This window comes from Oncorhynchus tshawytscha, linkage group LG11 (genome assembly GCF_018296145.1).
Source record: "Oncorhynchus tshawytscha isolate Ot180627B linkage group LG11, Otsh_v2.0, whole genome shotgun sequence".
Classification (NCBI taxonomy): Eukaryota; Metazoa; Chordata; class Actinopteri; order Salmoniformes; family Salmonidae; genus Oncorhynchus; species Oncorhynchus tshawytscha.
Window position 1 is genome coordinate 40,984,710 of NC_056439.1, and position 12,026 is coordinate 40,996,735.

Genomic DNA, 12,026 nt, shown 5'->3' on the forward strand with positions numbered 1-12,026 from the left:
ACCTCTCTCATCATCACTCGATGCCGAGGTTTACCTCCACTGTATTCACATCCTACCATATCCTTGTCTGTACATTATGCCTTGAATCTATTCGTTCGCGCCCAGAAACCTGCTCCTTTTACTCCCTGTTCCGAACGCACTAGACAACCAATTCTTATAGCCTTTAGCCGTACCCTTATCCTACTCCTCCTCTGGTGATGTAGAGGTTAATCCAGGCCCTTCAGCGCCAAGCTCCACTCCCATTTGCTGACTTCTGTAACTGTAAAAGCCTTGGTTTCATGCATGTTAACATCAGAAGCCTCCTCCCTGAGATTGTTTTATTCAATGCTTTAGCACACTCTGCCAACCCGGATGTCCTAGCTGTGTCTGAATCCAGGCATAGGTAGTCCACCAAAAACCCTAACATTTCCATCCCTAACTATAAAAATTTTCAACAAGATAGAAATGACAAAGGGGGCAGAATTGCAATCTACTGCAGAGATAGCCTGCAGAGTTCTGTCATACTATCCAGGTCAGTGGCCAAACAATTTGAGCTCGTACTTCTAAAAATCCACCTTTCCAGAAACAAGTCTCTCACCATTGCCGCTTGTTATAGACCACCCTCTGCCACCAGCTGTGCCCTGGACACCATATGTGAATTGATTGCCCCGCATCTATCTTCAGAGCTCGTACTGTTAGGTGACCTAAACTGGGACATGCTTAATACAACTGTCTGTCCTACAATCTAAGCTAGATGCCCTCAATCTCACACAAAATACCAATGAACCTACCAGGTACAACCCCAAATCCGTGAACACGGGCACCCTCATAGATATCATCCTGACCAACCTGCCCTCTAAATACACCTCTGCTGTCTTCAACCAGGATCTCAGCGATCACTGCCTCATTGCCTGCGTTCTTAATGGGTCTGTGGTCAAACGACCACCCCTCATCACTGTCAAACGCTCCCTAAAACACTTTAGCGAGCAGGCCTTTCTAATCGACCTGGCCCGTGTACCTTGGAAGGATATTGACCTCATTCCGTCAGTAGAGGATGCCTGGTTATTCTTTAAAAGTGCCTTCTTCACCATCTTAAATAAGCATGCCCCATTCAAAAAATGTAGAACCGATATAGCCCTTGGTTCACTCCAGATCTGACTGCCCTTGACCAGCATAAAAACATCCTGTGGCGTACCGCATTAGCATTGAATAGCCCCCGCGATATGCAACTGTTCAGGGAAATTAGGGAACGAATATCCACAGGCAGTTAGGTAAGCAAAGGCTAGCTTTTTCAAACAGGAATTTGCATCCTGTAGCACAAAATCCCAAACGTTCTGGGACACTGTAAAGTCCATGGAGAATAAGAGCACATCCTCCCAGCTGCCCACTGAACTGAGGCTAGGAAACACTGTCACCACCGATAAATCCACGATAATTGAGATTTTAAATAACCATTTCTGTACGGCTGGCCATGCTTTCCACCTGGCTACCCCTACCCGGGTCAACAGCAATGCACCCCCCACATCAACTTGCCTCCCCCATTTCTCCTTCACCTAAATCCAGATAGCTGATGTTCTGAAAGAGCTGCAAAATCTGGACCCCTACAATTCACCTGGGCTAGACAATCTGGACCCTCTTTTTCTAAAATGATCCGCCGCAATTGTTGCAACCCTTATTACTAGCCTGTTCAACCTCTCTTTCATATCATCTGAGATCCCCCAAAGATAGGAACGCTGCCGCGGTCATCCCCCTCTTCAAAGGGGGGGACACTCTAGACACAAACTGTTACAGACCTACATCCATCCTACCCTGCCTTTCTAAGGTTTTCGAAAGCCAAGTTAACAAACAGATCACCGACCATTTCAAATCCCACCGTACCTTCTCTGCTATGCGATCTGGTTTCCGAGCTAGTCATGGGTGCATCTCAGCTACGCTCAAGGTCCTAAACAATATCATAACCGCGATCGATAAAAGACAATACTGTGCGGCGGTCTTCATCGACCTGGTCAAGGCTTTCGACTCTGTCAATCACCAAATTCTTATCGGCAGACTCAACAGCCTTGGTTTCTCAAATGACTGCCTCGCCTGGTTCACCAACTACTTCTCTGATAGAGTTCAATGTGTCAAATCGGAGGGCCTGTTGTCCGGACCTCTGGCAGTCTATGGGGGTGCCACAGGGTTCAATTCACGGGCCGGCTCTCTTCTCTGTAAAAATCAAAGATGTCGCTCTTGCTGCTGGTGATTCTTTGATCCACCTCTACGCAGATGACACCATTCTGTATACTTCTGGCCCTTCTTTGGACACTGTGTTAACTAACCTCCAGACGAGCTTCAATGCCATACAACTCTCCTTCCGTGGCCTCCAACTGCTCTTAATGCAAGTAAAACTAAATGCATGCTCTTCAACCAATCGCTGCCCACACCTGCCCGCCCGTCCAGTATCACTACTCTGGACAGTTCAGACTTAGAATATGTGGACAACTACAAATACCTAGCTGTCTGGTTAGACTGAAAACTCTCCTTCCAGACTCACATTAAACATCTACAATCCAAAATGACATCTAGAATCGGCTTCCTATTTCGCAACCAAGCATCCTTCACTCATGCTGCCAAACACACCCTCGTAAAACTGACTATCCTCCCGATCCTTGACTTTGGCGATGTCATTTACAAAATAGCCTCCAACACTCGACTCAGCAAATTGGATGCAGTCTATTACAGTGCCATCCGTTTTGTCACCAAAGTCAGATATACTACCCACCACTGTGTGCTCTCGTTGCCTGGCCCTCGCTTCATATTCGTCGCCAAACCCACTGGCTCCAGGTCATTTGTAAGTCTTTGCTAGGTAAAGCCCCACCTTATCTCAGCTCACTGATCACCATAGTAGCAACCACCCGTAGCACTCGCTCCAGCATGTATATTTCACTGGTCACCCCCAAAGCCAATTTCCCCTTTGGCCACCTTTCCTTACAGTTCTCTGCTGCCAATGACTGGAACAAATTGCAAAAATCCCTGAAGCTGGAGACTCATATCTCCCTCATTAACTTTAAGCGTCAGCTGTCAGAACAGCTCACAGATCATTGCACCTGTACATAGCCCATCTGTAAATAGCCCATCCAACTATCTCATCCCCATGTTATTTTTTTTCTTCTCCTTTGCACCCCAGTATCTCGACTTGCACATTCATCTTCTGCACACCTATCACTCAACTGTGAATTGATACATTGTAATTACTTCGCCACTATGGCCTATTTATTGCCTTACCTCCTTGTTCTCAACTGGCCTACCTGGTTAAATAAAGGTGAAAAAAAAAATAATAATAATAACATTATTTTAACAAAATAGTTTAAAGGGAAATTTCACAATTTTCATCATCTCCAGCAACACCTGGACATTTGTGAAAATGGAGCGTTTCCATATTTTGTAGATACAAATAAGTAGTTCCAATGACATCAACAACCAATTAGTAGACAATTAGTAGGCAATTAGAAGGCAATACCTACTCATAGTTGGTTAAAAGTACGATGCACTCCTATGATGTCATTGGAAATACTTACAGTGCCTTCAGAATGCACACATACCCCTTGACTTATTCTACATTTTGTTGTGTTACAGCCTGAATTCAAAATGGATAAAAGCATTTTTTATCTACACACAATAATACCCCACAATGACAATGTGAAAACATGATTTTAGAAATGTTTACAAATGTATTGAAAATTAAATACAGAATGATCTAATTTACATAATTATTGAGGCCTTTCCAGCATTACTTTGGCTGTATGCTGAGGGTCAATGTCCTTTTGGAAAATAAATCTTTGCCCCTGTCTACGATCGTTTGCACTCTGAAGCAGGTTCTCATCAAGGATTTGCCTGTGTTCCCTCTTTCTTTGACAGTCTCCCAGTCCCTGCCGCTGAAAAGCATCCCCATAGCATGATGCTGCCACCACCATGCGTCACGGTAGGGATGGTGTTAGACAGGGGATGAGCTGTGCCTGGTTTTCTCCAGATACAGTGCTTCACATTCAGGCCAAAGAGTAAAACTTTTGTCTCATTAGAATCTTTCAGGTGTCTTTTTGCAAACTCCTGACGTGCTGTCATGTGCCTTTTACTCAGGAGTGGCTTCCGTCTGGTCACTCTCCCATAAAGCCCAGATTGGTGTAGTGCTCCCATCTCAGCCAAGGAACTCTGTAGTTCTGTCAGAGCGGTCATTGCATTCTAGGTCACATCCCTGACCAAGGTCCTTCTTTCCCGGTTGCTCAGTTTGGTTGGTCAGCTCGTTGTAGGCGGTATCTGGGTATTTCCCAATGATGGAAACCACTGTGCTCTTGGAAACTTTCAACAATCTAGAAATTGTTTTACACCCTTCACCAGATATACAGTGCATTCTGAAAATATTCAGACCCCTTGACTTTTTCCACATTGTGTTAAATTACAGTCTTATACTAAAATGTATTCAAATGTTTTCCCCCTCATCAATCTGCACACAATACCCCATAATGACAAAGCAAAAACAGGTTTTTATACATTTTTGCAAAGAATATCATATTTACATAAGTATTCAGACCCTTCACTCAGTACTTTGTTGAAGCACCTTTGGCACCTCGAGTCTTCTTGGGTATGACGCTACAAGCTTGGCACACCTGTATTTGGGGAGTTTCTCCCATTCTTCTCTGCATATCCTCTCAAGCTCTGTCAGGTTGGACGGTGAGCTTTGCTGCACAGCTATTTTCAGGTCTCTCCACAGATGTTCGATCGGGTTGAAGTTTGGGCTCTGGCTGGGCCACTCAAAGACATTCAGAGTCTTGTCCTGAAGCCACTCCTGCGTTGTCTTGACTGTGTGTTTAGGGTCGTTGTACTGTTGGAAGGTGAACCTTCGCCCCAGTCTGAGGTCATGAATTCTCTGGAGCAGGTTTTCATCAAGGATCTCTCTGTACTTTGCTCTGTTTATCTTTGCCTAGATCCTGACTAGTCTCCCAGTCCCTGCCGCTGAAAAACATCCCCATAGCATGATGCTGCCACCACCATGCTTCACTGTAGTGATGGTGACAGGTTTCTTCCAGAGGTGACGCTTGGTATTCAGGCCAAAGAGTTCAATCTTGGTTTCATCATACCAGAGAATCTTGTTTCTCATGGTCTGAGAGTCTTTAGGTGCCTTTTGGCAAACTCCAAGAGGGCTGTCATGCGCCTTTTACTGAGGAACTGTACATGAACTGTACATTTCAGAAGTTGAGACATAAAAAGGGTGTTGTTAAAAAGGACCTCGATTACACGGGTGGCAGGGTAGCCTAGTGGTTAGAGCGTTGGACTAGTAACCGAAAGGCTGCAAGTTCAAATCCCCGAGCTGACAAGGTAAAAAAAATCTGTCGTTCTGCCCCTGAACAGGCAGGTAACCCACTGTTCCTAGGCTGTCATTGAAAATAAGAATTTGTTCTTAACTGACTTACCTAGTTGAATAATGGTAAATTAAAAACAGTAAAATAATGTCTCAATGTGTTTCAGTGTCCATATGACTGATTCTATTGACCAAACCTCAAATGCAAATAGCTTGTTGTCAGAGTGGAAGAAGTGATCTTTCACTTTTGTTGTTGTGAGTGGCAGGGAGAGGGGCTTGTTGTCTGTGTGCGAATGGGAAGGTGCACAGAAGGAGCGAAGTCGATGAGGCCAAAAAGACAAATGCTCTTAAAAACAAGATAAAAACCTTTATTCATGCGATACAAGCATTTGGAACATCGCACTAAAACATCAATTTTAATTTATCAAAATAATGCGATATATCGCCCAGCCCTAACACACACGTGGGCACAGACATACACACATACACACACACAAATGAAAGGAGACACGTGCATACACACAGACATACACACACACAAATGAAAGGAGACACGTGCACACACACATACATACACACAAGCACAAATGTGACCACGTACACACACATACCCATGGGCGCACACACATACAGTACTTGTGGGGTTATCTGTGTGTTTTCCACTCAAAACAATGAATCCCTGAGGTTCAGCTTACAGAAATCCTTCAGTTATCAATGAGTTTAGTCAAAAATAAAATCAATCAATCTGTATTTGTCACATGCGCAGAATACAACAGGTGTAGACCTTACAGTGAACTGCTTACTTACAAGCCCTTAACCAACATGGCAGTTTTGATAAAAATAAGAGTTAGGAAAGTATTAACTGAAATAAACTGAAGTAAAAAATAAATACAAAAAAAGAAGAAAAAAGAAGAAAATAAATAAAAACAAATAATTGAAGAGCAACAGTAAAATAACAGTAACGAGGCTATATCCAGGGGGTACCTGTACAGAATCTATGTGCGGGGGTACAGGTTAGTCCAGGTAATTGAGGTAATATGTACATGTAAGCAGAGTTAATGTGACTATGCGTAGATAATAAACAGAGAGTAGCAGCAGTGTAAAAATGTGTGTGTCCGGGTAGCCATTTGATAAGCTGTTCAGGAGTCTTATGGCTTGGGGGTAGAAGCTGTTAAGAAGCCTTTTGGACCTAGACTTGGCACTCCGGTACCGCTTGCCTTGTGGTAGCAGAGAGAACAGTCTATGACTAGGGTGGCTGGAGTCTTTGACAAATTTTAGGGCCTTCTTCAGACACCGCCTGGTATACAGGTCCAGGATGGCAGGAAGCTTGGCCCCAGTGATGTACTGGGCTGTAAGCACTAGCCACTGGAGCAGCTTACGGCCGGAGGTCGAGCAGTTGCCATACCAGGCGGTGGTGCAACCAGTCAGGATGCTCTCGATGGTGCTGTAGAACATTTTGAGGATCTGAGGAACCATGCCAAATCGTTTCAGTCTCGTACCCTCTTCATGACTGTCTTGGTGTGCTTGGACCATGATAGTTTGTTAATGATGTGGACACCAAGGGACCTGAAGCTCTTAACCTGCTCCACTACAGCCACATCGATGATAATCAGGTATGCTCGGCCCTCCTTAACCTGCTCCACTATAGCCACATCGATGAGAATGGGGCATGCTCGGCCCTCCTTAACCTGTTCCACTATAGCCACATCGATGAGAATGGGGCATGCTCGGCCCTCCTTAACCTGCTCCACTATAGCCACATCGATGAGAATGGGGCATGCTCGGCCCTCCTTAACCTGCCCCACTATAGCCACATCGATGAGAATGGGGCTTGCTCGGCCCTCCTTAACCTGCTCCACTACAGCCACATCGATGAGAATGGGGTATGCTCGGCCCTCCTTAACCTGCTCCACTACAGCCACATCGATGAGAATGGGGCATGCTCGGCCCTCCTTAACCTGCTCCACTATAGCCACATCGATGAGAATGGGGTATGCTCGTCCCTCCTTTTCCTGTAGTCCACGATCATCTCCTTTGTCTTGATCACATTGAGGATGAAGTTGTTATCCTGTCACCACACATCCTGGCAGCGCACTGCCAGGTCTCTGACTTCCTTGCTATAGGCTCCCGTTGTCGGTGATCAGGCCTACCATTGTTGTGTCATCGGCAAACTTAATGATGGTGTTGTAGTCGTGCCTGGCGTGCAGTCATGGGTGAACAGAGAGTACAGGAGGGGACTGAGCACGCACCCCTGAGGGCCCCCGTGTTGAGGATCAGTGTGGCAGATGTGTTGTTACCTACCCTTACCACCTGGGGGCGGCCCGTCAGGAAGTCCAGGATCCAGTTGGAAAGGGAGGTGTTTAGTGCCAGGGTCCTTGGCTTAGTGATGAGCTTTATGGGCACTATGGTGTTGAACGCTGAGCTGTAGTCAATGAATAGCATTCTCACGTAGGTTTTCCTTTTGTCCAGGTGGGAAAGGGCAGTGTGGAGTGCAAAAGAGATTGTGTCATCTGTGGATCTGTTGGAACGGTATGCAAATTGGAGTGGGTCTAGGGTTTCTGGGATAATGGTGATGATGTGAGCCATGACCAGCCTTTCAAACCACTTCATGGCTACAGGCGTGAGTGCTTCGGGTCGGTAGTCATTTAGGCAGGTTGCCTTGGTGTTCTTGGGCACAGGAACTATGCTTGAAACATGGTGGTATTTCAGAAATGTTCAGGGACAAGTTGAAAATGTCAGTGAAGACACTTGCCAGTTGGTCAGCGCATGCTCGAAGTACACGTCCTGGTAATGTCTTGTGAATGTTGACCTGTTTAATGGTCTTATTTACATAGGCTATGGAGAGCTTGATCACAAAGTCATCAGGAACAGCTGGTGCTCTCGTGCATGTTTCAGTGTTGACACACATACAGAGAGAGAGAGAGAGAGAGAGAGAGAAATAGAGAGAGAAATAGAGAGAGAAATAGAGAGTGAAAGAGGGAGAGAGACCTAAACAGAGAAAGTCGAGATGTGGAAAGAAAGAGAGTGAATAATAGAAAGAGAAGAGAGACAGTGAGCGTATAAGAGAAAGAGAAGAGAGACAGTGAGCGTATAAGAGAAAGAGAAGAGAGACAGTGAGCGTATAAGAGAAAGAGAAGAGAGACAGTGAGCGTATAAGAGAAAGAGAAGAAGAAGAGAGTGAGCGAGAAAGAGAAGAAGAGAGATAAGAGAAAGAGAAGAAGAGAGAGAGAAGAAGAGAGAGTGAGCGTGAGCGTATAAGAGAAAGAGAAGAAGAGAGAGTGAGCGTATAAGAGAAAGAGAAGAAGAGAGAGTGAGCGAAAGAGAAAGAGAAGAAGAGAGATAAGAGAAAGAGAAGAAGAGAGAGTGAGCGTATAAGAGAAAGAGAAGAAGAGAGAAGAAGAGAGAGTGAGCGTATAAGAGCGTATAAGAGAAAGAGAAGAAGAGAGAGTGAGAAAGAGAGAGTGAGCGTATAAGAGAAAGAGAAGAGAGAGTGAGCGTATAAGAGAAAGAGAAGAAGAGAGAGTGAGCGTATAAGAGAAAGAGAAGAAGAGAGAGTGAGCGTATAAGAGAAAGAGAAGAAGAGAGAGTGAGCGTATAAGAGAAAGAGAAGAAGAGAGAGTGAGCGTATAAGAGAAAGAGAAGAAGAGAGAGTGAGCGTATAAGAGAAAGAGAAGAAGAGAGAGTGAGCGTATAAGAGAAAGAGAAGAAGAGAGAGTGAGCGTATAAGAGATGCATGCAGTTGCGAGCGTCATTGTTCTAGTCGATTTGAGACAATATTTGGATTGTGACCCAGGAGAGCACTGGAGGATGTCAGAGAACCACACACACGCACGCACACACACGCGCACACACACACACGCACACACACACACACACGCACGCACGCACACGCATGCACACACACACGCACACACACACAGAATAAAGCCTGTCTTATTTTGTTAATAAAGTAACTTTCCACTTCTCACTTTCTCTGGGCTCCCGAGTGGCACAGCGGTCTAAGGCACTGCATCTCAGTGCTAAAGGTGTCACTACAGTCCCTGGTTTTAATCCAGGCTGTATCACATCCAGCTGTGATTGGGAGTCCCATAGGGTGGCGCACAATTGGCCCAGCGTCGTCCGGGTTTGGCCGAATTTGTTCTTAACTGACTTGCCTAGTTAAATAAAAGTTCAATAAAATACAAAAATAAGATGGGTTAAGTTAAAGAAGCACTCCAGCTATTTTGGAACTTTTCCTGTTGAAAAACAGTATCCCACGTATAAATACACACTTAAGGGTAAAACAATATGTTTTGAGCAAAATAGTGTTTTTTAGTCACAAGTGCAAACTCCATGGAGTAGGCCATTCAAGGAGTTGGTCTGATGGTGATTTGTGATGTCATCAGCCCTCCCCCTTGCTTGAGGAACAATAGAGAACAAAAGAGAAAGGCCCACCCCACTTGTGATGTCATGACACTTACCTGGAACACCTATTGAGATGTAACTTGTGTTAAGTAAATCAGGAGTTCAATGAAGTGAAAAGGTGACTGGGGGAGCATTTTAATTTGAGGTACAGGTATAGGGTGTGTAGGGGTCAGGTATGTGGATGTCCTCTCTTATTCCACCATCTGTGTCTGGGATGTAGCTCTGTTTGACAACTATAACAACAGCAACACCACAACCCTACACAACACAGAGTTTGAGAGAGGGCTGGGCCTGAGCGTGAATTATGCATGAGCCCTAATGAAAAATGAGAGACCTTACTGTCTCACTGGGGGAGAGAAACTATAAGCAGTCCCAAGTCAGGTTTCAAAATGACGTGATAGTGTCCAGATTTTGCAGAAATCCCAATTGGGAGACTTGTTGAATAAGAAGGTAATAAGCAGGAAATCAAGGAAACCTCCAACCAGGATGTCTGGAAAACTAACCCTAGTCCCAAGCTACAGGCTAAAATCACCGTCTCCCTGCACCTGTGTATGTGTGTTAGGTAGATCTGTTAGGTTAGGACAGTACAGAAGGCTATCTGTCTCCCTGCACCTGTGTTTATGTGTTAGGTAGATCTGTGTATGTGTGTTACATAGATCTGTGAGGTTAAGACAGCACAGAAGGCTATCTGTCTCCCTGCACCTGTAGTGTGTGAGTTTGTGAGGTGATCTTCAGACAGAGGAAAGCTGAGACAGAGGCTCCATCTCCCTCTGTGTCAAACACAACAAAACTCTTTACAGAGAGAGAGAGGGACAAGGAGGGGGGTTGTGTGTGTGTGTGTGTGTGTGTGTGTGTGTGTGTGTGTGTGTGTGTGTGTGTGTGTGTGTGTGTGTGTGTGTGTACGTGTGTGTGTGCACACGCGTGCGAGCGAGACTCACGTTGTGTCCGTCTGTATGGCTCTCTGGCAGACAAGCACAGCGGTAGGGAGTCACACTGGTGTCACACTGATCAGCATGGCCATGACACTCACACCTAGAAAGACAGAGAGAAAAAGAGAGAGAGAGGTGGGGGAGATAGAGAGACAGAGAGGTGGGGTAGAGAGAGAGAGACACACAGAAAGATGGGAGAGAGAGAGAGACAAGTCTGGGACAATAATGGTACAGGGCAACCCCAAACAGTTTCAGCTGGACTTTCACATAATCAAAGACATAGCTCAGCAGGATAAGTTCTCTCTTGAGAAAGATACCCCCACCCCGAGTGTGTCAGACCAGACCTCTTCATTATACAACCCCACAGACAGGCAACCCCAAGCAGAAAGTCAACCTCCCAGCACAGAGTACTACTCCCTCATTGAAATGAAGGATAAATTCACTCCGCTGGAGGTTTGGCAGGTGGAGCTGGAACAGCAGGTGAACACACTCCAGTCAGCACAAAAAATAGTCCAGCACAACAACACCCCATCAACCAGACCTGGAGAGGTGGAGGTGGAGAGACATATCTGCACTATGGACTGTGGTGAGACAAAATCAACAGGAGAAGAGCAGGAGCAGAACAGAGCACTAGAGGAGAGGATCAGAGTGCTGGAGGAGAGGGTGAGAACGATGACGTGTGACAGAGAACAACCCATTAGAGAGCTAGCCACCCCCGCAGAGTAGCCACCAGAACATCCCACTCCAGACCCTGACCAAAGTCTTGAACACCACAGCAGAACAGTCCACCCCAGACCCTGACCATAGCCTCGACATCACAGCAGGACAGACAAATGAAGAACCCCGAGCCCAGGGGATCTCACCCCCTCTGACCCCCCTTTCAGCCACCCTGATAGTCCTCCTGACAACCCCCCCCAATACATAAGCCACAGATTGTACTCCTTCTGGACTGAAACGGGAAATAGATACAAACATAGAGTGTCTAAACTCTCATGTCCAAACACCCAGCGCGCCCTAGACCTTCTGTCTGAGGACCAACTAGGGTCACCCAGCCACATCAGCCACATAATAATACACACAGTCACAAACAACCTGAGAACACAGCAGGAAAGGGTGGTCACAGCACTCAAGGGAGTGATTGAAAAAGCTTCTTCTACTTTCCCCAACGCACAAGTGGTTATCTCCACCCTGCTACCACGATAATACTTTCACCCTGCTTCCAGACAGCAGGTAAACGCAAGTATTTCCTGTGACTGGGCTTAAAAACCACATTTTTACCTGGCCCACCACTCCACCCTGGACTTGAGCAGCCTCTATGACCAGGTCCACCTATACAAGGCAGCAGTGCCAACCTTCAGCCAGACCCTAAAATACATTGC

At 45.8% G+C, this 12,026-nt stretch overlaps 1 protein-coding gene across 1 annotated transcript in view; it reads right to left on the reverse strand.

Annotated features, from left to right (window-relative positions):
* The window catches only part of ush2a (Usher syndrome 2A (autosomal recessive, mild)), a 456,140-nt gene that overhangs the window by 350,687 nt on the left and 93,427 nt on the right, over nucleotides 1–12,026 (reverse strand). Inside the window, exon 10 of the mRNA XM_042330430.1 lies at nucleotides 10,657–10,750. Within this exon, the coding sequence (XP_042186364.1) occupies nucleotides 10,657–10,750 (94 nt within the window). The remainder of the gene's footprint in view (nucleotides 1–10,656; nucleotides 10,751–12,026) is intronic.